The following is a 26,602-nucleotide window of genomic DNA, read 5'->3' as shown; positions in this document are numbered from 1 at the left end:
TTGCTTTTGCCTCGAGAACTTTGTCCGAGGCTGAAAAAATAATTGTCGAATGAAAAAAGAAGGTTTGGCAGTTATTTTTGGTCTTTGCAGATTCAATAATTTTTTATACTTGAGAAAGTTCACTCTAGTCATCGATAATGAACCTCTGATGTATATTCTCCATCCAAAAAAACATATTCCACAGTTTTCTGCAAACCGACTTCGCAGATGGGCCTTGATTTCATGTAACTACTACTACAATATTGAGTATGTAAAATCAGATCACAATCACGTCGATTTTCCATCTGATGAACCTTTACCTTTAGGCGAAAACAGTTTAGATAAGGTAGATTTGAATTTCATCAGTTATTTTTCTGACAATGGTGATTTTCCTTTTGATTTTCTTCAGGTTAAAGATGCAACAGAAAGAGATGAAACATTAGTAAAAATTATAAAGTATTTGAAATCACGTTGGCCCAATGATTCATACAAATTGAAACTAAAAAAATTAAAATCATTTTATACAATAAGGAATGAATTAATTATTGATCGAATCGGTTTGAAAAACAATGAATCTCGTTCGACGCTCGATGTCAAAATCTGACTTCACAATGGACCGCCTTGGAAAACCTCGTTTATCATTGATATTCGTAAATTAGTCATCTGTCGATCCTGGTGATGACAGCTGCATAAGTCTATATGTCATCGCTTTCTCTCACTCAGGCGTGAGTCCAGCAATGCATTCGAGGAACAATAGCGCCTGATGTTGGATGACGAATGCTTTGTTTTTGCTATTCATCAATTGTAATTTGTTTACATGAATATAAAAATCAGTTAGCCATAATAAGTAATAAATCCTAGGGTCATTGTTTAGTGAGACGAAGTGACAATAATTATTCTTCACAAAAGATGTCCATGCACATCTTTTTCCAAAGTCATGAGCTAGCAGAGAAATGGAAAATTATACTTCAAACCGACAATTCAATCAGCCTGTAGTGCATACTTCAATAGATAATTGCCCTGTTATATTTTCTTGTTGCCAATTCACTTATAAGGTGAATGCTAAGAGTGATACGACTTTAAAATGTTATACAACCTAGGCAGAAAAGTATTGGGCATAACACATAGATGGAGCTGGTCTTATTGCATTCATCGCTTTTTCAGTTTATACTAACCTTCAAAAGGAAGATGTTTGAATTCCATGATATTCTACTCATAAGTTTGTGAGTTATTGTGCTAAGAGTGACATTTTTGTTATTTTCAAAACAATGGATCAAAAACCATTTAAGGTTTTAATTTCACAATGCTTTCTGACGGAAAAAAACCGTTCAAGCGAATTAATGGCCTGGAAAGTATTATAAGGACTCTGTTTTATCAGAAACAACAATAACACGTTGGTTTGCTGACATCAAACGTGGTCGTAGAGGCATCGATGATGCAGATCGCAGTGGACGTCCAAATGCGGCATTAACACAAGAAAATGTTTAAAACAATCCACAAAATCATTCTGAAAGTTGCGTGAGTTACTTGATATCAAACTATAAGAAAAATCTGTTCAAAGTGGGTACCGCGCGTGCTCACTGCAAAAAGAGATAACAATTGACTAGAAATACTATGGTCCCAATATTTTTTTGATATAATTGTGGTAAATTAGAATACCACCTGCAACTGGTTAGCTATGTATAAAAACTGAATGTTATTTTGTTTTATTATTTTTTCTTATGTTGGACAGGTTTTTGGGGTTCGAGGTCGATTCTCGAGACATCCAATGAAATGTAACTGAAGTGTATGCGTCTTATTTAAAACATTAAAGATTATTATACAAAAACTCTACAATTGGCGACGAGGAAAACATTTTCGAGGGGAGTGGTTTCTAAATCAAAATGTCACACAGCAAAATAAATGAGTTCCAAATTGGATCGAGCTGGAAAACATACGTGGCTCGCTTAAAACAGTATTTCATAGCAAACGGTATTACCGACGAACTAAAGGTACCTACCTTAATCACGGTCGTTGGGGATACTACCTACGAATTAATGGTGGATTTGTGTAGCCCCGATGCCCCAGAAGACAAATCTTACGAAACCCTTGTTGAAATTGTGAAAAACCATCTGGAGCCGGATCCTTCCGTCATCGCAGAAAGACACAAATTTCGGTTGAAACGACAAAACGGGGAGGAAACAGTGGCAGAGTATATGGCGGCTCTAAAAAATCTGGCTAAAACGTGTGATTTCGAAGACTCCCTAGAAGAAAATCTACGAGATCAGTTTGTTTCCGGGTTATACAATAATACTATTAAACAACGGTTATTTTCTGAAAAGTTTCTGGATTATGCTCGAGCTTATGAAATCGCACGGAACATGGAAGCTACTGAAAAACAAGTATCCAGTGTGGTAGGACCCTCTGAGATAATAAAATAAACCAGATGCCACAGAAAATATTTTCTAGACCAAGCATCATTTCGGAAGAATTTCATAGAGGTAATCAACGGCCATCATCATCTTCGAAGACTACAAGGGAAAAAAAGCAGAAAATAACCCGTGAATGTGAGGGTTTGCGGTAGGCAAAATCATCATACAAGTGAGTGTTTTTATAGAAATTACAGTTGTGAAATATGTACAAGAAAAGGACATCTCAAAAATGTATGTAGGCAATATCAAAGAAATGAAAACCGAAATAATTATTTCATTAAAGATAAAATTGAACAAGAATCGAAATGCGAGGATTCAGTAATTTTCAATGACTCTGATACATCTGTCAATTTGTATACCGTATTTGCTAATAACAAATATAGTCCGATAAAAGTAAAAATTAAAATTGAAAATATATCATTAGATATGGAAGTTGATACTGGTTCAACGGTTTCTTTGATTTCTGAAAGCTTTTATTTGCAACATTTCAAACATATACCTATTTCGGAGGCAAAAATCAAATTGTCTCCTTATATAGGTAATCAGATAGAAACTTTAGGATATATTGTTGTTAAGGTTACCTTCGGAAGAATCTCTCTGCCTCTGAATCTTTAAATAATTCCGAGGGGAGGCCCACCTCTCATCGGTCGAAAATGGCTCTCTGAACTAAATATCAATATTATCAATAATGTTGCCTGTAATAATATATCTGCAGATAAAGAGGGTGTTCAAATGAAAAATCTCATTTCAGAATATTCATCTATTTTTGGCACCAAATTAGGAAAATTAAAAAATTTCAAAGCTACTTTACATTTGAAACCTCAATCTGTTCCAGTGTTTTGTAGGGCTAGATCTTTGCCTATGAATTTGAAATTGAAAGTTGAAGAGGAACTAGATAAGTTAGTCGAGGAGGGCATTTTAACTCCGGTGGATTACAGTAACTGGGCAAGTCCGATGGTTTCGGTTGTAAAAAAAAACGGTGGAATCCGCATATGCGGCGACTTCAAGATATCAGTAAATCCAAATTTACACATAAATAAATATCCTCTCCCAAGAATTGAACAAATTTTCGCAAACTCACCAGGCGGAGTTCTTTTTAGTAAAATAGATTTTTCTCAAGCATTTTTACAAATAGAACTAGACGAAGACTCCAGAAAAATTGTTACTATGAATACAACAAACGGCATTTTCTGTTACAATCGTTTACCGTATGGTATAGCATCTAGTCCAAGTATTTTTCAAAAACTAATGGATACAATTTTTGGTAATATGGAAGGAGTAAGTGTTTTTATGGATGACGTACTTGTCACAGGTTCAAATACAGAACAACATATTACTCGGTTACGGGCTGTTTTTCAAACAATCAGGTCTCACAATAAATTTAGATGAATGCAAATTTTTACAGAACGAAATAAATTATTTAGGGCACCGAATCGATTCTACCGGACTGCATCCTACCAAAGAGAAAATTGAAGCAATTTCTAAAATGAAAATTCCTTCTAATAAAACGGAATTAAAATCCTTTCTTGGACTTGTAAATTTTTACGCAAAATTCATTTCAAATATGAGTACAAAATTACAACCCTTGTACAATTTATTGCAAAATAATATCGTTTGGAAGTGGGACAGAAATTGTCAATATGCTTTCGATTTAATTAAAAAAGAATTAGCATCTTCAAAAGTATTAGCACATTATAATCCAAAGATGAAAATTGCATTGTTTTGTGATGCCAGTTCTACAGGTAGAACTGGCAGGTTCTACGGTAGTTGTTTATTCCATATTTTTCCAAATGGCGAATTTAGACCCATTGCACATGCATCACGTACTTTAAATAAATCGGAAAGAAACTACAGCCAAATTGACAAAGAAGCATTGAGTATAATATTTGGAGTAAAAAAATTCCGCGATTATTTATATTTACAACATTTCTTTTTATATACAGATCATAAACCTTTACTAGCTATCTTTGGAGAAAAAAAAGGTATTCCTCAAATAGCCGCAAGCCGTCTGCAGCGATGGTCTATCATTCTTGCTGCTTATCAATATGAAATAAACTACATATCCTCTGAAAAAAAATTGTAACGCGGATGCACTCTCTCGTTTGTCACTTCCTGATGAAGGAAATGACAAACCCGATTTTGGTCATTTATTTTATTTCGAAAATTCAACCTTTCCCTTGGATTATAAACAAATAGCTAAAGAAACTCAACGTGACAGTATTTTGAATATGATTTACAAATTTTGTAGTACAGAGTGGCCTGAAAATGCAGAAAAATTGTCGGAGAAATTAAAACCCTATTTTTATAGACGCAATGAATTGCATTTGGAACACGGTTGCATTTTATGGGGTTTGAGAATTATTGTACCCGAGAAATTTCGAAACTCAATTCTGAAGGAAATTCACTCGAGTCATTTGGGAATCAACAAAAGTAAATCTCTTGCTATATCGTATTTTTATTGGCCTCACATTGATAAGGAAATTGAAGAAATGCGTAAAAAGTGTCACATTTGTTCTCAATTTCAACAAAACCCAAATAAAACTTTACTGCAGCCTTGGCCACAAACACAAAAACCATGGTCTCGTATCCACTTAGATTTTTTGGGTCCGGTGTATGATAAGAAATATTTTCTTGTTACTGATTCACATACAAAATGGCTTGAAGTATTTCAAATGAAAAGCACTAATGCAAAATCAGTCATAAGAAAGTTAAGGTTGTTATTTTCTCATTTTGGACTTCCAGATGTTTTAGTTTCCGATAATTGCCCTCCTTTTTTTTCCGCGGAATTTGAAACGTTTTTACAAATGAATGGTGCCAAACACTTATTTTCTCCGCCTTATCATGCTCAAAGCAACAGTTGTGCCGAAATTTGCGTGGAAACGGTAAAGAACGCCATTAAGAAAGCTAAAACGGAAGTAAAAGATATTCAGGAATCTTTAGAAAAATTTCTTTTCGATTATCCAGTTGCTGAACATAGTTCGACGAAAGTTAGTCCGTCAAAAATGATGTTTGGCAGAAATATTAAAACCCGTTTAGATATCATTCGCCCTTCTCAAAAACTTATTAATGATTTGAAAGTTCAGAGCCAGATAGATAATTTCGGAGGTAAACAAAGAAATTTTGAATTAGGTGAAAAAGTTGTAGTGAGAGACTTTTCAAACAAGGAACCTACTTGGATTCCAGGAGAGATTTCCAGAAAATCAGGAAATGTTACTTTTGATATCGATTTAGAGAAAGGGAAAATTGTACGAAGGCATTGAAAGAATATCAACTAATGCATTTGAGTGACTTCGACAAAAATACATACCATTTGATGAAAGTATAATAAAAAACTTTTGTTCTCAGTATATTCAAATAAAGCTTATTTCACGAAATATGTAGTCGAAAAGATGGCACAGAAACGATATATCATCATTCCCCTTATCAATGTGAACTTGATCCCAGTGAACTCGTTTGAGCTCAAGTGAGGTGTTGCAAAAAGAAACACATTCAAAATGAAAGATGAGGAAGGAGTCTTTGAGAAATGTCGATTCCGCAGAATGGCAAAAATGTATGGAATTGTAGAAGCTTCAATCATGAAATTCGACAAAGATTCATCGGAATAATCTGATGATAACTATTGAAATCTAGCACGGATCTGATATGATGCTGATTAATATCTATATTGATTTTCATATGTATACAGATTGTCTAAATGATATAAATAATAATAATAATAGGGCGCCCCGCCTCGGGCGAGGCGCACGAGACCCTAATGCACTTGCTATCAGCATGTCCAGCATATGCCCGGTCTTGCCCTATGCTCCTGGCGATATTGAATCCGTTATGGAGAACATGAAGTGCCAAATTTATTGAAACTATTCGTTCCCCACTCTCAGGCTCATACAAGGTAATAAGCCTGATATAGTCCTTCTCGACCACCAGAGCAAGACGATATTTGTCGTGGAGTTATCAGCTTCTGGCGAGACGAATATCGTCCGAAAAGAGGAGGAAAAATGGATAAAATATCGAGATTTTCTCTTCGAGTTCCGCAGACTCCATCCAGATCACTGTCAAGATGGTTGTTCTGATTAGTGGAGTCCTTGGTGGAATGATGCCCTCTCTACTATCGAATATTAAAATCACACAGGCCTGCCGCACTAAGGCAGAAATCTAAGACGGACAGATGCAGAAGACTGTCATTCTTGGTTCACTGCGCTTGCTCAGGACACATGATTCTCGGACCCAATGATCACTTACCCCACGGTGTGGAAACTGGTCGTTGGTTGATAATGCTGGCGCGCCCTCCCGAATGTATCGGGACTTCGGGGGATGGAGCCTGACCAACGCATACTTCAGTTGAATAATTAATAATTATAATAATAATAATGACAATAATAGATATACTTCATTGTCTGAAGTCATACAACCTCATTGATAGAATTAGGCCCCTGAAACCACGAGAACTGGCTTGTTTGGATGTGGAGGTTCATAGTGTTCTAACAGAAGAGACTGACATATGGCAAATCAACACCGCCGTGTATAGCGTCGTCCAATTGCTTTCCCAATCGGAAGGACGAAATCTCAGCCTTGCGATTCGTAAAGTTGAATGGCGTGTACACAATATGGAGGCTAAGATCACGTCGGCGAGACAACACGCGTCTCGTATCCAATGTGCGATGGATTACAGGGCGGCCAACAGGCCTTTCACGCCCGCAGTGCGACGAATAGCCGCCATACTACGACGTAAACATCACACTTTAAGTCAAGGCGTGCTGCTGACCACCAAACAGCACTGCCTTGATAGGATATGAATGCTATTGGCTGCAAAGAAGTCACTAGAGAGGCGAGCGTGAAGTATCGAGGAAAACCTTAGGTTCCGTGAGGAACATTCTCGCTTATTCTAAGAGCCTCAACGTGTTGTGAATAATCCGCCGACCGCTGATCAGGTGGAATCCTTCTTGAGAATATATATGAACACCCGCAGCCACTCAATTTAGACACTCCAGCCCTAGCGCAGTTCGAAGCTTTCAACAGAGAGCTTCGACAGCCTGAGCTCAATGAACTGCGCAACCCGAAAACCCTGGATGACGTTCAAAGAGCCCTTGTGAAGAGCCCTTGTGAAGAACTTTGCTACTCCAGGCCCAGATGGGCTGAACACATATTAGTGGAAGAAACTAACCAGCACCCACCGCTATCTGGCCAGAGTTTTCAACTCATGGCTGGACGGAGAGCAGCTGATTCGGGATTGGTTTGTTGAAGGGCGGACTGTTTCATTCCCAGAAGCGGAGATTTGTCGTATCCTAAGAATAACAGACCGATAACATGCTTGAATTCATGTTATAAGTTGTTTATAAGCATCTTATACACACGAATACTCGCCGCAGTTGAACGAGTTGTCGAACGTATATATGAGCAGAGAGGGTCGAAGAGAGCAGTCGCTGGATATAAAGGGAACCTGCTTATCGATAGATGTGTAACGCAGGGCTCGATACAATATAAGCGTAACCTCTCTTTGGCCTGGATCGATTACCGTAAGGCATTTGATACAATATCGCATGAGCTCATCTTGCATTTGCTTAGATGCCATGTGGTACCCGACAAAATAATGACATACATTGAACAACTAATACCACTCTGGCGAACTCGCTTCACCATAACATCTGGTCAAGCCAGAATTCAAACAGAATGGGCCACTTTCAGAAGGGGTGTGTTTCAGGACGACTACTATTCTGCATCTCACTATTGCCATTATCCGTTGCGCTCAGAAACACAAGAGGGTATAACTGTGGCACCCCCAGAAACCGGAGGCACAAGGTCACCCATCTGTTTTATATGAATGATCTTGAAGTTTATGCATCAGGAGACAAGGATCTCCATCAGTCTTTTAGGGTGGCGGTAGAGTACACGCATGCTATCGGAATGAAATTCGGGATAGACAACTGGTAGATGGTGTATGGTAGATGGAAGCATCCTACCCCGTTTGGATGCCGGAGAGACGTATATACTTATCTCAAGGTGGAACAACGATACTCACAAAAGGTAACAGCACAGCGGCAAGTATCAGCACAAACTTCGACAGATCTGGTCATCGGAACTGTCGGTGAAGAACAAAGTTGCTGCAAGATATTGCTTGCCGTTCCAATCTTACTCTACTCGTTTGGAATAGTGAAGTGGACTCGGAAGGAGCTGTATCAACTGATTTGCATCAATTATATTATGTCAGTTCGAAAATTCTAACAGGCGCTCTTTCACTATTTTTCTGACAATTTTGTTGATGGTTGGGAAACACATACCCAATATCCGGAAAAATTACGTTTGGGCAGGAATATTAGGAACTATATTTGAATATGCTGGAAACTACTGTTGACCCTTTCATCACTGAAATCGTCGAAGCGAATCCTAATGGATTCGATATGGATATTGTATTCCAACAAGATGGAGCACCACCACATCATTCCAGAGAAGTAAGAAACTATTTGGATACTACTTTTCCCGGTCGTTGGATTGGCCGTCGAAGTCCTACAGAATGGCCACTTTTTATAGATCTATTTATGTGCGAAACTGAACCTGCTTCAATATTGGGTTAATGGCAGGGAATAATAAATATTTGTAGAGATATTGACGTTACTGTGTTCAAAAATGTTCGGCGTGAAATATCGGATAGGCTGTTCATATGTCAAGAAGTTTAAGGATTTCGAGCATCTTCTGAACTGACCTCAAGCTTAATACCTCATATTATGTAGTTAAATGTCAATGTATTCAAGCAATTATTAAAAGTTCTGCCATTTTGTAGTAGTTGAAGATATTGACATTATATTCTAGGGTCCCAGATGGCGCCCAGTCGCCATCTTGAAAGTTTCATCTGTCAATTTCACTTCAAAATAAAGTATTCATGCATTAATTTTATAATCCCAAATTTTAATTTTTTGAGTTGACCCGTTCAAAAAATAAAAGGGGTGGGGACATTAAAGAAATGCACTGTATGCTGCAGCTAACTGCCTCATGATCAGATAATCCTGAAGGAGTGAGTGAGCAAGGTACCTACTATTCGATCTTCAAAATTACTACAAACATAATCCATGCGGGTAGAGGTGTATTTGAATACACGTGTCTGATTCAACGTGTATAGTCAAGTTGAATGTAGACAGTAAGTTTATTATGTCTTTGGTAGCTGGTGAATCATGATCATTGAAATTAACATCGAAATCTCTTGCTAATATTATGGAACAATTCACAGGTTTGTCCCATAATAATAGTTCCAGCTTATTCAAAAAGAACTTAAATTACTTTTCTTACAATGACACAAAGAGAATTCAAAACTTTTCTCTTCAAACAAATCTTTCAACTTTTCAATATGGGTGGGGAAAAATTTATGTAAAACAGTATTTTTTATTAGAATGGTAGTTCCGCCATGAGCAGAGTTACTTCTGGAGGACCTGGGTAGCACAGAGTATTTCGGGATGCGAATAGGTTCCTCTTTCTTACACCAATGTTTTGGTAGTAGAACAAGATCAGGGAAATTCAAGCTTTCCGAAAAGGCGAAAAGGTCATTGGTCTTGTTACGGAGTTGTATATTCAATGAAATTAGTGTGATGAAATTATTTTTCATTTCTTGACAATCACTTTTTTGGAGTGTCATTTATCATCAGTATCTCGTGGTTTGTGCAAAAAAAATCAATGTCCGCTATCAAAAATCTCAAATTTGATTTTTTTTTAACTGTGTAATATTTTCTGTGCAATTGCAGAATACTCAACATTTTACCTGTATTGCTTTTTTTCTTTGGTATTGCTTCTGTTATCCAAAAATGATATATCGCCTTCTGCATAGTGATTGAGGTTCTTAGCATATTCATTAAGTTTGCAGTTAAATCTATATATGCGATCACTGTTTTGGATAATCTTGCCGTAGAGTACAGAGGTGGATATTATGTTTGAAGGTGGTTGACAGTGTTTCGTGGTGTATTTCGGGGTGGATATTAAGTTGGTATTAGTGCAATTTTTCAATTTATTTTTCCCTGAAAGATGGATATTTATTGCCCTCATCTGAACCAGTCAATACAATTGAGTAATCATTGAAAGTAACATTTTTTGTTGAGTGATCAACATCTTCAATAACGTTACAGCTTGTCGCACAGCACATCACGACCCGTCTCGTCAAAATACCGATAGGATTGAAACACTGAAAATGAATGGACAACCGCCCACTAGCCCGGCACGGCACAGCCAAGAGCGTACACCGCCGGAAAGGATTTCAGCTCTCCGATCCTTTCCGGCAAATAACGATACGTGCTGTGATGGACTGGCCAAGTGAGCGCGTCGCCGGCTAGTGCTTGCCAGCATCAACTTGTCCAAACGTGCCTGGGAAGTTTCTGTCTCTCTGTTTTGCTATTCCATCAGTTGACAGCACGGTACCTATAAAAATGAACTGGGAAAATTGAGTTGCTTGTTAAGGCAGGCTCTAGAATATCCAGAAGTTCTAAAAATGTACTAGAAATCATTCAGAAATACTGGAAAAATGTCTTCTCGTCTTCTTTCAAGTCGTTGAAAAGATGATGAAACTTTCCCAAATTTGCACTCTTTTGAAGAATGGGATAGACCCACATAATTCTTTTTTGTGACTATTTTCTTCATCAGAACTGCTGTTACCGCTCGATGTCAACTGAAATTCGCTTGAAATCGAACAAACATCACCTTCAGTATGCTGGTTGTAGCTGGACAAGTGGGCGATGCTACTTTTCATTTGATGTAATTTATTATCCGGATCAAGTGTACATATCAATGTCAACATATTTTTTGCAGAGTATCATCTTTCAACTTATCTGTCTGTTTAAAATCTGTTTTTCCGTTAACCAGCTGTCGCACCCCTACGAACGACAACCTTCAGAAGTCGAAACTTGTGCGAGCTAAGGATTAACGAGGTCTTACCTTTTAACGTGTGATTCCTAACACGGGTTGGACGGTAGCAAGTGAAGATCGATCGTTCAGACTAGGGCTTGAACCACCGACCAACACGGCAGTCAATTCGAGTGAGTGAACAAAGCACCCACGCCGAACCGCTTGGCTACCGACTGTCACCAAGGCTTTTATATATTCTTCATTTCGGACTAATTCCAGCAGCAGATCTTCGTACTTAGATCTTGAATAATAAAGATTTTTTCAAAACCATATATAATGCATTTTGTTCTTCAAGTTAAGCATCAAATTCTTGTTCAGATTCAGCAATATATTCTGGGCTGGTTATTCAGCGAGTCTTTATCATTCAGAGTATTACTTTCTTCTCTTTTGGTCATTTCAACTGTGGTTTGTGTGCAGGCTGTCCGTCTGCTAACTACGTCAGATATTTGTGTACCCACGGAGATGCTGTTGAATGCATTTGTTTGGACAGAAGTTGTTGTGACAGGTGTTTTTTTTATGGAATAAATATAATCTTCAAGTTGTTTCATTTTTGATTTAGCTTCTGAGATGATAGTCTCCTGCTTGTCAATTACCTCGTTCAGCTCGCTCTCTACTCTTCAGGCTTCCTGAATCATTGTGTTCTTCTCAATAGTCTGTTTGTCTATGAACCTGCTCATTGTTTAGGTTTCCTCTGTCAGATGATCAGTAGTTCGCTCTAATTCCCCTCTGTAGTTTCTCCCGGTTTTCCACAACAGTTAACACTGTGCTGTTCTATAAATTTGAATTTATGTTTTTGTTTCAAAACGCAAGATTTATGAAACACTCTCAATCATTTATCGAAGATTAGATACGTCGGTATTGGTTTTGAACTACAGCTTCCAAAATTTGCCATTTCCGATAAAAATGAAAAAGTTTGACCAAACCCCCTGGAATTTGACTAATTCAGCTGGAGTATGATCAGGAACAGCTTTTAATGGTTTCTTTACAATGGATTGGAACGATCAAGCTAATTGGAATAAGCGACACAAACCCCTGGTATCTTGAAAAATCGTTGTGAAAGTAGGAACGTTTTATTATATTGTCTTTTATCGGTACTGTTTTCTAGCCGAATGATTCAATGTGAAGCAAATTACTAGATTTGCGAACACTTTACACAATAGATCATCTCATATGCACAATTAGGCAGAAAATATATTCAATATGAATCAAATCCAAAAGAAAACTTTCAATTTGAACTGACGCTATACGAATAATTGTCGGATCACAAGATTAAACGGCATGAGTCGTTACTCACGATATTCGATATGTATTTTGTAAAAACGGTTATATATTTTCTATCACTTATTTCAAATTATAGTTAAAATCCGTTTCAACTCGGCAATTCACGTGATCCAGGATTCTGAGTTTGTATAGTGGGCAAATTTGAAATTTCTGAGTATCTACCAAATTCAAGTCAACGAAATGTCATCCATGTCTAATACGGCAGTTTCTCTTTCATTCAAAGAGTTAGATGGTCGTTCAAACAACTTCGATTGGAAGTATAGCATGGACATACATTCAATCAATTGCGAGTTATGGGAATATGTCGATGGCAGCTTAGATACTTCAAGCAGGAGGGAAAGTGAGAAGAAAGCCGATGGAAAAAACAATAAAAGGGCTCTGAGAACAATCGTTTCTGATGTAAAAACCCACATTCACACAGAAATACGAGACCTCAAAACAGGAAAGGAAGTCTGGGAACGTCTGATGAATATTTATGAGTTCGAAGGATTTTCCAGAGTGACCAGTCTTACAGGAGAATTAGAAGTCATTCGTTACTCTGAATGTTAAGGAATACATTGATATATATATACCATGGATGGAATCGGCCGACACTTGATGAACATCTATAACGCATTCAAAAAACACATTATTGTGAGATTTCCACTGAACAGTTTTACTAAAACGCAACACGTGTTTCGCCATACAATGGCTTATTCGAGCGAGTAAAGACACGTCCGAAGAAGCCATTGTATGACGAAACACATGTTGCGTTTTTGTGAAATTGTTTAGTGAAAATCTCATCTCACAATGAATGTTTTTTGAAGAAAGAAATTGGATCCAAAGTCGGAAGAGCAGATTATCGTAGACTATTGCGATAATTCGAAAGTATATCGTTTGATGGATATAGCAACTCGGAGTTGATCATAAATGAGATAATCCAATTATCAAATCGTTCTGTCTTCTTAGAATTTCCTGGAAGCCAACAAATTTCATTAAACAAAATTTTTCACAATTTCACAATCACTCCAGTTCGACAGAAAAACTCCTTGGGCAAATTACCGCCGACAATTCGAAGCTGCGGCCAGAGCGAATGGATGGAATGCAGGAGAAAAGACAGTAGCATTAACACTGGCGTTGCGTTGAAGCAACGAATATTTTGCAAACCATCACGGCCCAAAAACAGAAAGACTATGACCAACTTATTATTCACAGCTGAAAAACCGCTGCCAGAAATCAGGAGAATCTCTACAGGAATTCGAAGCCGACATTGCTCGATTGGTTCGTCTGGCATATCCTGCTATACCAAAAAATGTAATGGAGCGGTTAGCAGTTCAGGAATTCTTGGACGGACTTCGCGGCCAAGAAACGAGACAGGCCTTGGCACTAGCTCATCCCAAACATCTCATGGATGCACTGGTAAGTGCCCTGGAGTTTGAGGCTGCAAACAACCCTGCAAGAGCCAGAGCAAAGTTCGAACTATCGAGGAAGATTGACACGTGCCTGTGATATTGAGGCAACCATTAGAAAGGTGATGAAAGAAGTGTTACCTGACAAAAACAATTAAGATGCTGGAACTGTGGGAAAGTTAGGCATGTGCGTAGCAAATATCCAGCATTCAAAGAATCAACACCAAATCAGAAAAACTAGAGGGAGTCCATGAGAAGGGACAATCGTCGGTCTGTACCCAGCACAATAAGAGTTGAAGAAGTTGACTGACATTTCCTCCAAGGACATACCACCAACTCACCGATAAAAATTGAGGGAGTTAGTCAAGAAGTATCAGGGAATCTTCGATATTGGAGAGAGAAAAGGCGGCAGAAAGAATGTGGTTCAGCATGAAATCGACACTGGGAATGCCCGACCAATCCGGCAATCAGCTAGAAGACTTCCTCTTGCCAAGAAAGAAGAGGCAGACAAGATAGTCAGCAATATGGGAAAAGAAGGAGTCATTGAACCTTTTGACAGCTTCTAGTTTTCCCCAGTCGTATTAGTAAAGAAGAAGCATGGCTCGACGAGGTTCTGCGGGTTCTGCGTGGATTATCGCCAACTAAATAAAGTGACTAAGAAAGACAGCTACCCTCTTCCAAGAACTGACGACACCCTAGACACTTTAGCCTACTCCACAATGTTCTCGACTTTGGATGTAGAGAGTGGATATTGACCCCAGAAGATCGAGAAAAGACAGCTTTTACCATCGGCTCAGGATTGTGGCAGTTCACGGTTATGCCATTCGGGCTTTGTAATGCTCCAGCGACCTTCGAGAGATTGATGAGGACGGTTCTCAAGGGGCTCTCATTAAAGTCGTGTCTTATGTATCTCGACTAAATAATCGTGGTCGGAAAATCGTTCGACGATAACTTGAAAAATCTGCAGGAGGTATTCATGCGTCTGAGAAGTTCTGGACAGATCCAGTTCCAGTGGTCCCAGAAATGCCAAGATTCGTTCAAGAAGTTGAAAAGAGCATCAACGCTCCTGTTTTGAGCCATCCTCTACCGTACGGAAAATTCATTTTAGATGCGGACGCCAGCAACGTGGGACTTGGAGCAGTCTTTTCTCATATCCAGAATGGACAGGAGAAAGTTATCGGCTACTTCAGCAAAACTCTCAGTAAACCAGAGCGCAATTATTGTGACCCCAGGCTAGGGTTGTTGGCCGTTGTCAAAGGTGTACAGCATTTCTACAAATATGTGTATGGAAGAACAAAAATCCCGAGGGCCAAGTAGCGAGCTGGATCGAAAGACTTCAAGAATTTGACTTCAAAATAGAACATCGAGCTGGGACAAGCCATAAAAACGCAGATGCCTCGATGACTGCTCACATTGCCGACGAGCAGAAGAGAAGAAAGCAGATATTTATAGAACTACAGCTGTAAACGATAACTGTGAGGATAGTAAGATCAAGGAAGATCAAGAGATAAACCCAGATCTTGAGTTGGTCATCGGATGAAGGAAAATTAATCGAAGACCATCGTGGCAGGAGATAGCAGTCTATTCGCCAGCGACTAAGTCCTATTGGGCCCAATGGAACTCCCTTACTTTGGAAAATGGGGTTCTGTCTGAAGACGGTAGAGAAGAAAGGCACCAGACAGTGATACCCAGGAACAGACGACGGGAAGTGCTCGAAGAAATCCATGATGGAGTCATTGGAGGACATCTTGGAGTAACGAAGACTCTCCAAAAAGTAAGACAACGGTTTTACTGGGTTGATTGTCAAGCCGACGACAAGGACTGGTGCAGAAAGTGTGCTGTATGTGCTGCCAGTAACGGACCTTGGATACGAGCGAAAGCTCCAATGCGCCAGTATAACGTTTGTAGTCCCTTTGAGAGAATCACCAACAACATCGACGGCCCGATTCCAGAGTCCGACCATGGGAACAAATACATCCTGCCTATGCCCTGCCCAACCAGGAAGTCTTTACCGTCGCTGACGTCCTGGTAAAGGAATGGATATGTCGGTTCGGTGTCCCATTGGAGCTGCATTCGGACCAGAGCTGAAATTTCGAGTCCAAGGCGAATGCTGAAGGATTCGAAACCGGTGACCTAGTTTTGCTATACAATCCTGAGCGACGCCGTGGTTTGTCACCAAAGTTGCGAAACTCGTGGGAAGGTCCGTACAAAATCATGAAAAAGATAAATGACCTCGTCTACCGAATCCATAAGCCATCTCGAGGAAAGCCTAGGGTCGTTCCTTTCAATAGATTGCTGGTGCAGACTTTCCAGTAAACCTTAAAAAGAAAAAAAATGTGTAGAAAATTGGTTTGTTGTATCTCAAAGATATAAGGCAGCGTTTTCGATTCAAACGGGTGACATCGCCGCCCCGACTTCACAAAGATTACATCATCATATTCCCACGAAGTTTCATAAAACATCAATGAATCAAATATACGAACTATTCACTTCAACTACTACGTCCACTGATAAAAACCCTTTGAAAATCCTTTCGGTAGTTTTTGAGTTCATCGCAATGAAAGAGACCGAAGCGGATTTGTTTTATGATCTGTAGTAAATAACTCTACTATCATATTTGTTATGGATATATTTCACAAATATTTATTCAATCATATTAATTGCAATCATTGATTTTTCATTCAATTGTGCGAACATATTTATGAACCAACAACAATTTTTTGCTAATTAAATTAGGTTCATACAAATCAAAATAAATTTCCAATTAATGGACTACTGAAATACATTGTTCGAAAATTCAACTATCAATTAGGAATTATATGCATATTGTTATGCATATTGATTCCTAGAAACAGAATTTTTGTTTCAATTACGATGCAAATTTGATTTGTAGAAGAGATTATATTTGAATTTACAGAGAACCCATAAAAAACTCAGATACATGTTATCAACTGGATTTTGAAGACTTATTTTTTTTTATTTTAACAACGTTGACTCTCAAGTGTCTATCACTACTTGGAAAAAAATATCATTTACCTGGTTTTTGTCAAAATAAATTTGGCAGCTGCTGTCACCAGATGCGGATTTTCCCCACATAAAATTTTTTGATGTTAGGCAATTCCAAAAAGGCTGTAGGGTTCGTGCTAATTGCACGAAGGTCGGTCTTCTTGAAATCTGATTATATGTTATACCTACTTATAGTTCTCTCACTGTATGGTTCCAGAAGGATGCTGAATATGCTCGAACTGAATTTCAATCTCAATTAAAATACTTTTCACTAACTATTGCCTTCTCGATAGATTGGCAGAGAAGTCTCCAATGTTTGTTTTCTCAACTTCATCTTACTCTACGAGGATGGTATTTTTCTCAGTCCAAGATAAAATGAAAGTGCGAGGTTTCAAATATTGAGTATAATGAGTAAGACAACGACTCCATGAACTAAATAGAAAAAACGAGTAAAATCTTATGAAAAAAATATTCAAATCTATGAAATGGAAGAAAATAGAATAAAGAAATGCAACCAATTTTACTATGCTATTTACTTTTGATTCAACCTCTTAAACAACTACACTACAAACGCACCAACTCAATACAAAATACTTTTCGTTTTACTTTTACTTCAAGGAGAGTTGTGTATACCCTTAAATTTGCTTTCTTTTTTTTTAATTGTAATCTGACCTCTAGCTGAACAAGCCACGCAGGTAGCTGTAGCTGCCTCCGTGACATCCGGGTCCAGGAAATTATACAAATATGAAAGTTATTGAGTGCCTTGATATAGATACAGACAATAATGATCGGACATAACACTGTGAGTTTGATACTTTTCAATAAGCCTGATTTCATTCACTACTACCACTACTACATTACTAAAAGTCGATTTTTGTATTCAATTCAACTACTAATTTTCTAGGGTTACTGGAGGTGAACTATTTGATAGAATTGTTAAAAATGGAGCTTGTACTGAGAAAGATGCTGCCCGTTTGATACGACAGGTCTTGGAAGTGGCAAACCATAGACACGTGTTTCGAGATTATGGTCCATTATCAGTATGGTGCAGCGAAGTATAAGGATCGGCAACGCTTGGTTACCAAAAGAAAGAAATTCGAATGCACGGAGCTACCAGCAGGAGCCAGCTGCAGATTTGTGGTTTCAGTTAATAGATCTTGTGTTCACAAGAAAAGTATCAAAATCACCGCCGTGGTGATTCAATAAACCCTACTGAATACAAATAATGAAACAAAACACAGAGTCATCCTACAAATGCAACACGCATATATACAGAGAGCTGGCTCAAAAACCAAAGAATGCTCAGGATGTGGAGTTTACTCCAGATCACTTAGTCTAAGGCTTGAGTGGGGAATGGGTAAAAATATCAGCGGTGTTCAAACAGAACAGGCTGGTATCTCAGTCGCCACAAAACAATAACCAGGAAAAGAATTTCTGGCAAAAACATAACAATCTGCACTGATAGCAGACAAGCCCTATTAGCCTTGAACAGACAACGTGTTACCCCATGGCTAGTACTAGAGTACTAGAGTACTACTACAAGATTTAGCCAAAGCCTTGGTAGATAATAAAATTATCTTGAGGTGGGTTAAAGGGCACGACAGGAGTAAAAGTAATCGCATTGCCAAAGAAGCTGCTGGACTAAGAATTTTTGGACCCAATGACACCTGATGACTTTGATAATTGCAGAACCAACCAAACATTACACCCATGCTCAATCCCTAAAGAGATGGGATGGAATCAAAGGATACAGTCTTGCCAGGATCACCCTGGGCGACCCTGGGAAGCTGGCGCTGACGAAATATCTGGCGATGACCAGGAAAAACCTACGCTTAACAGTAGGATTCCTGAATGGCCACTGTCAAGTAAGGAAACACCTCCATATTATGGGGCTAGTGGACACACCTCTATGCAGGATGTGTGAACAGGAAGATGAAACTATCAGTCATTTCTTATGCGAGTGTCCGGAGTTATCGTCAATAAGAAGTGTGTGTTCGACGAGTCTTGGCCTACACCTGCCGATATAAAGGAGATGTCTCCTAGTGACCTGTCCACCTTTCTGGAAAGGACATGATGGATGATGACCTAGGAGGACAACTCCTCGGGAGGATTTAGAATGGGTCACGTGTGGCCTTAGTGCTGTGTGCCTGCACTCACCCTCCCTACTCTACAGATAGAGAGATGGCATCACATAATTTGTTCAGTCAGTATTGTGATGCTTCAAGATGCTATTGTATAGCAAAACACGTGTCACGCTTTCATAAACTGTCGAGTAGAAATCTCATATTGAAGTGTTTGTTTGGAAACGATAACTGAAGATTTCATCATTTCTCCCACTTTGTTAAAATGAATATTATGAGATAGTAGAATGAAAAATATCATCATTCCTTGTATTCGGATAAAAATATTTTTCATTAGACGTTAACAGAATCTTCATCTTTTTGCTTTCATGATTCTTATTTATATTTTTCATGTCACAATCATTATCATAAAAATATGGATATTTCTGTTTTACTTGTGATGTACTATTGGGAACCTTTGGTCTAGTAACGAATATTACTGTAGTTTTCTCCCAACACCAAACCGTTATTTCAACACCTCGACACATGTTTCGATCACCAAGTGATCATCTTCAAAAGGAAAATTAATAGGGATTAATTAGGAGGAAATCACGTGTCGAGGTGTTAGCTGTTAGCTGTTTTACTAAATATTTATTTTTGTTTTTTGTACTATAAAACACTGATTTCTCGAACATCTCCATTATTCTCTTGAAAATGAATGAATCTCAATACCTTTCTCTTCCCATTGATTCTAATGATCTATTTCTCTATTTTTCAGAGCATTGCCGAATGGAACCAACACTACCACAACCCTTTGAGGGATGTGGCAATCCAGAAGAATCCACAAGACGTTCAAAACTTCTTTTTGGTCATCGGATTCAAGACACTTCTCCTGTACGAGAATTTGATCAAGACTTTCAAGACTTCGAAACACTTAATGTTCTGTGCTGTGAGAAAGGCGCGATACTGATATAAAGTTTTCTAATTTCAACGAACCTTTGACGTTACACAAGAATTTATCTTTATGTCTAGAACTGAATGATTATTCATATTCGACAAGTTGGTTGGAAGACCATATCAAAAGTTCTCAGTTTGGAGAAATAGAGAAACAGTTTTTGGAACCCCCAAAAAACTTTTTGATTTTCAAAGTTTGGAATACTGAAAATTCAGGTCGTGAAAAAATTTCCTTTGGCGATGACGATATTTAACGTCCTCAAGATAAACATTTCATAGGAGTTCATTATAACGAAGGTAAAGACAAAGACCTGAAAAAAAAATGTAAAGAATAAAACTTGTAAAATGTCATCAATCAATTATTCAATGAAAATAAGATACAAGAGATTCATTTTTCAATAGTTTCTTATATTGAGAAGAGGAAGGTGCAAATGTTTTTCCTAACTACTATATATTTTGGAAAAATACCAAATACTTTCCAGACATCTCTATTTCCTTCCCGACAGTTAACAACTACATCTTCCCTCATAATACTAAACTGACAACCGCTGGATGTCTTCCGGTATTTGGATTTCAGAAGTCTGCAACAGAAAATCTGTCTGGATGTTTTCAACTGATTCTTATGTAATTAGGCGTTCTGAAAACTGAAAAAAAAATATTGAAAAAATTCTAGAACGTAGGTTATATTGCAAAACACAAAATTGTATTATGAAAAAGGGGTTTTCTGGGCTATCTTGAAGTCATAAATATACAGGTACGATTTCATTTTTATTGCTGCTTTTAAATGTATACAGGCCATAACTATCATTAATTTCTGAATGATGAACGTTGGCGAAAATAAAGTCCTGCAGAAAACTTTGGTGCCTCCTCATAACATTTTCTACCACCGCTTCCCATGAAGCTGAGATTGATGAAGCAATTTGTAAAGCTTGAGTTGGAAATTGTTTCAAAAATACTAAATATCAGAGTTTCCAGGCCTCTCAAAGTTGAGAAAAGGTGTTTTCGTTGGATCAGATATCAGAAGGATTATAGCTGATCCATAATTCATCACAACCATGACGGATCTTCGATGAAAAGGGTGGATTGCCTTCAAACAGGTAATTTTCAGGCAATAAAAAACCTCATTACAAACAAATCGTCAAAAGAATGTTGAAAGCATTTCAAGCTTCAGGTTGCCTAATGAGTTTGAAAGTACATTTTCTTCATTCCCACCTTAACTACATTCCAGAAAATTCAGGAGAAGAGCAAGGTGGAATATTTCACCAAGATATTGAGGAGATAGAAAGATTCCAGGGAAGATAGAGCGTCTTAATGATGGCAGACTACTGTCGGACGCTTCAGGAGACCTTCCAAACATAGATACCTATATTATCATAAAACATGACATTCTATGACAAAATGACAGTCATTTTCGCATTCAACAAACCCAAAAAAATAAGAGTTGCACAAAAAAACAACACAGCTCTCAATATATTTTTACAGACTTGTGTTTTCTGAAGAATATCCAATCAAAAGACCATTTTGAGATGATTGTCTACTATTGATCACACATTCAGCCTCTGCTCTGTAAACAAAGTTGACAACGTTCCGACATCAGAAAGTTGTCCCTTCGTAGTCATACATCAAACTTTTTTTACAAAACCTATTGATAGTTCCATCCATGTGTGTACCTACAAGATAGAATGAAGTGCCACTCTTCTACCATCCTCAATATTTTTCTACTCAATTCCGGATTATTGAATTCATTATTGGATAAAAATCTGAAAGATGTGGAATGAGACGAAGATGAGGTTAACGTACAGTTTGAAACATCGAATTCGATAAAAATTATAGAACGAAATCATGGAAATCGCACAATTAAATACCTGTTGGAATATCAAAATGCGGTACTATTGCATATCCCTAAATGAATCAGTATTCATTATGTCATTTCAAAGATAACGCGAATGAGTTTCTCATTCAAATACTGACATGACCAAGAGATGGTTTTGTGTGTCATCAGAATATTGTTATATAATGTTGTTCAAGTCACGATATTTTGTCTTCAAATTCAAACATTTCTCACCGCCCAAAATAATTTTTCGCAAAAAAATTTCCGTCTCCACAGTTTTTGATGAGTTAAAATCAACTGTAGAAATCAACTCAAATTGATGTGTACTAACGTTTCCGTCGATACTGTTCGATTTGAATATTACTGGAGTTTAGTCCCAACACCAAACCGTTATTTTTAACACCTCGACATGTGTTTCGATCACCAAGTGATCATCTTCAAGAGAAAAATTAAACTTCCTCTTGAAGATGATCACTTGGTGATTGAAACACGTGTTGAGGTGTTGAAAATAACGGTTTGGTGTGAGGACTAAAGTCCAGTAATAATCATTACTACACCAAAGTTTCCAAACAGTGCATCACAACTTTTTAATTTTTTCAATGTATATCATGTCACAGTTTTTGCAAGATATACGTTGAATACTTGTGAGTTTTTCCCAACACCAACCGATGTTTTAACACCTCGACACGTGTTTTGATCAAAACACGTGTTAAACTAACGGTATGGTATTGGAAAAATTTCCAGTAATATACGTTAAATGACAATGTGTTATCCAACCGTTATGACACTGAAATATATTTCATCAGTAGAAACGCTACACAATGTGATATATTATGAATTTTGATATGAACTGTTACTTACATGGGACACTGTCATCCCTAATGGTCAGTGCCGTTTTTAGGTTTTTCGGGGCCCTGGGCCAGTCACCGTTGGAGGCCCCTCCCCCCTCCCCATAAAAAATGTTTTTTACAACAACACGTGTTACAAATATTTATACAACATTTTATTTATTACACAGGTTTTTTTCGGGCCTTTCGAATGGCGAACTCCTCGATTACATCTTTTAAATCTAAATCTCTAAGGACATCGTTCTCTATACTTATAAGCGACAACCATTTGAGTTTCTCCTGGCTCATGCTATTCCTAAGTTCGTTTTTGATCAATTTAAGTTTGGAGAATGATCGTTCACCACTGACGTTGGTGATCATTAAGCACAAGAAAATTCTTAACGCGATTTCTACATTAGGAAACGTAGCAGCAAGATTGTTACTCTTCAAAAGTTTGTACATGTCATAGATAGGTATGTGATCATCGAACATTTTTCCTGCATCAAATAATGCTTAAAGTGTTCACATTCCATCAGCAGTTCTTTTTCGTCGACGTCGTTTGTATAAAACTCGCTAAAAGTCTGACAATGATCTTGCAGCTCTTCAAATCGCAAAACGCTCAACCTGGAAAAGAATCCGAACAAATTGAGTAGTTGATCGTAAACCTTCGAACGATGTTGCAGTTGAGAGATAAAAGAGTCGATGATTGGAAGGTAGACCTCATTCCTGAATTTCTCGCGGCCCTGATACTGGGTATCTTCTGCAGCTCCATCGGAGAAAGTCAGTCGGGAGCTCCTTTGTCTCGAACGGGTTGTCTTATGCCTGTATTCGAAGTCCGGGAAGATTTTTTTTGCCGCAGCTTCGTAGGTCTCGAACATGTCGCGTTGATCCTCCACAAACGCAAGCAGGGATTTCATCAACTTGAGGGCAACGTGAGAGGAAGACTTTCACTCTATATACTCTTCGACGTCTCGTTGCACCTGATCAAATTGTTGCTCCACATCTCGGTCAGCAGAATAGAGTCCAACGTTTCCAGTTTCGCCAAAATGCCTCGAGCTTCGTTTCGCGTTTCCGGAGTTTCTCGTTCGTCATCCATGGTCCTCAGTGCGTCAATTTTTGCTGGGTAACACTTGTGCAATGCAGATACAGCATCCGCGCGCGCAGACCACTTGGTGTCCGAAAGTCGGACCACTGTACCTTCCCCGAGAGATTTCTTCAACACGTTCCAGCGATGTGTAGAACTGGCGAAGAAACTGTACTACTTTTGCAGCAACTGGAAGTAGCTTGTCGCCTCGATGACACACCCAGCGGCCTGCCCAATGACGAGGTTCTGGCTGTGCGCCAGACATGGGACGAACAGGGCGCAGGTGCAGTATTCCTTGAGCTTCGCTTGTAATCCATTATACTGCCCTGCCATGTTTGGAGCGTTGTCGTACGTCTGCCCACGACAGTCCTGTAAATCTATACCGTTTTCTTCAAGAAAAGATACAACGGTATCGGACAGGTACTCTGCTCCATGCCGTTCAATCGGAATGAAATCCAAGAATTGTTCTATTGGGGAGCAGTCCTTCATGTACCGCACCACGAAAGTGAGCTGATCGACGTGGCTGATGTCAGGGGTAGAGTCGACGCTTATCGAGTAGTACTTCGCTTTCTTCAATTCCGAAATGATTTGGCTCAGTACTTGATGTCCCATTATAGCTATGAACCCATGGCAAATGGGTGCTGACAAGTAGGAAATATGTTCTGTACCTTCATTCGCATGACTGTGCAAATGGTCGGCAAGAAATGGATCAAACTTGCTTAGCAGTTCCAGCACACCCAAATAATTTCCGTTATGTTGCGATCCGATGACTTCGTTGTCCCCGCGGAACGACAGACCTCTGGATGCTGAGAATTTCACGACCTCCACGATCCTTCTCAACACCTCTCTCCAGTAAGTCATTTCGTTGTTCAATTGAGTAGCCAAACCTTCATCAACAAGACCAACGCTCTTCTTCCGTGACACGTAAGTCAAGATGGCTTGCCTGTGTCCTGCACTGTTCTCGTGTTCCAAAATGCACGCCCCGGAATGTTTTCAATCGTCTCTGGATGAACTGAATGCGGTACATGCGGGTGAGAAGAGTCGACATGGAAAGCATAACAAAACTTTCTGTGATGGAGAGTACACAAGCCAGGATCTGTCAACTGTTTCGCCGTTTCGTAGTTTCTGAGAAAACACCGATGGGTTCAGGCATCGAAGTTTCATTTTTCCATCGTGTTCTGTATAACTTCTGGCAGATTCGGAGAAATCGCCATTTCTGTTCTGGAAAAATTCCGGGCCCTTACTGATCCATATAGCGCGATCATCCTCAGTGAACTGCAACCAGTTCGCTGGGTCGTTAGAAACGTGTTTTGGTGCCTGATGAGTTTCTAGCAGTCCTTCAGTTGGAGGTTGTTGCGACTCTTCACAGCTGGGGGGCCGAATTTCTGGAACAGCAGTATCTGTCGAAGTCGATGGAGTGTCATCTTTTTCAGCAACGGGTGGTGGTGACTGAGCTGTTGTTGACGACAAATATTGGGTCAGCTTGAGCAACTTTTCTTCCGCAGCTTTTCGTCTCTTTGCCGCGCCGCTCAGATAGGTCCGACCTGACATCTTTCTGCGCTGATTCAACCTGTTAAATTAAATGATAACTATATTATCGAAATTAAATTAATTTTTAACTTGAACTCATATTATATTTTTTTACTTACGTAATGAAAATCACGTAATTATATTCATCAATTCGCTGAAAGTCAGTTCGTCTTATGGTCTTATCCTGTAAACTCGAAATAAATAGATTAATGTCTGCATTATTATATACGTTTTAATCAGAATTGAATTCACGATCTCTGTAGAAAACTTATGCTGAACAACAGGCTTTTGTCGATTGAACTAAGTAACATCGAACTCAGAGTATTACCGACAGAGGGAAATCATTACCGACCGTTGATACATTCATTCTTATTTCGAAATATAAATAGCGGCAGATTTAAATTAACGTGCAAGAAATGTTTTGAACGCAAGCTTTTAGGTGGCCTCTTTTGGCGATATCGACTCTAACTTGTACAACAGTACGTAAACATGTTTTAATTGTTAAATCAAGTTATCATGGATGGTCAATAATTATATTCAACATTTTTTTCAATACATAGAACATTATTTTGAGATTATTTCACAAAAGTCTATTTTTCAGATATTTGTCAAAATAATGACTCCAAATTTGACAGAAATACGTTGAAAAATATAAATTAGTATTTTTTCCAGAAATTTCAGTCCACATACTGGATATACCAAAAGGGGGCCGACTCGATTCCAACCCGATTCCAAATCGTTTTTTCGTTCCGCGTTAGAATCGGGTCGGATATTTTAATCTGGAGATCCTCTTAAAACGTTATGCAATTGCCCCCCAAATACATTCATTTTTAAAAAGGTGCAGTTAATATTACCACCCCCTAGAGAGGGGAGGTCTAGGGGGTCGTGACTTTTCGTCATTTAAATCCTGTTAAAAACGTCCGTTCATGTTACTTTTAACATGTAGCTTGGTTTAATACTTACGCCAATTCTTAAAAAATTTTTGCGATTACCTAATCACTGTAATTATTAGAAAAAGTATTCAGATTATTTGTTGGTTTTAAATTGGTTTATTTTTTTCAGGGGCCCCCAAGAAAACTTCGAAAGAAATTATAACTTTTGTTAGAATTTCAATAATTTTTAATTTAATTTAATTTCGATAATTTATAATTTCAAAGATTCCAATGATGTTTTTCTGAGAAACATTTTGTCATTCACACGAACTTTTGGGGCCCCTCAGGACCTCGGGGCCCTGGGCCCGGGCCCAGGTGGCCCATGCCTCAATACGGCGCTGACTAATGGTGTATTCGGAGTTTCGAGACGACACTCACCACCTCATCAGCACCGTTTTAGATGACATTGCATGACGAAGCACTTTTCTTTACAACAGATGTG

At 38.5% G+C, this 26,602-nt stretch overlaps 2 protein-coding genes across 2 annotated transcripts in view; one reads left to right on the top strand and one right to left on the bottom strand.

Annotated features, from left to right (window-relative positions):
- LOC111504571 (G-protein coupled receptor dmsr-1) overlaps nucleotides 1-22,182 on the top strand; it is a 97,147-nt gene extending 74,965 nt beyond the window's left edge. The window contains exon 4 of the mRNA XM_023159160.2: nucleotides 19,781-22,182. Coding sequence (XP_023014928.1) covers nucleotides 19,781-19,820 — 40 coding nt within the window. The 3' untranslated portion in view covers nucleotides 19,821-22,182. The remainder of the gene's footprint in view (nucleotides 1-19,780) is intronic.
- Nucleotides 22,183-23,872: 1,690 nt separating this feature from the next.
- Nucleotides 23,873-24,559, bottom strand: LOC141487376 (zinc finger MYM-type protein 1-like). Its single transcript, XM_074186329.1, has one exon. The coding sequence runs from the start codon at nucleotides 24,557-24,559 to the stop codon at nucleotides 23,873-23,875; it is 687 nt and encodes a 228-aa protein (XP_074042430.1).
- Nucleotides 24,560-26,602: the final 2,043 nt, after the last annotated feature.

The sequence above is a fragment of the Leptinotarsa decemlineata genome, unplaced genomic scaffold (assembly GCF_025532065.1).
Source record: "Leptinotarsa decemlineata unplaced genomic scaffold, Ldec_3_MD MMD2_tig00078422_RagTag_RagTag, whole genome shotgun sequence".
NCBI classification, from domain to species: domain Eukaryota; kingdom Metazoa; phylum Arthropoda; class Insecta; order Coleoptera; family Chrysomelidae; genus Leptinotarsa; species Leptinotarsa decemlineata.
This window is presented reverse-complemented; position numbering and strand designations above follow the sequence as displayed.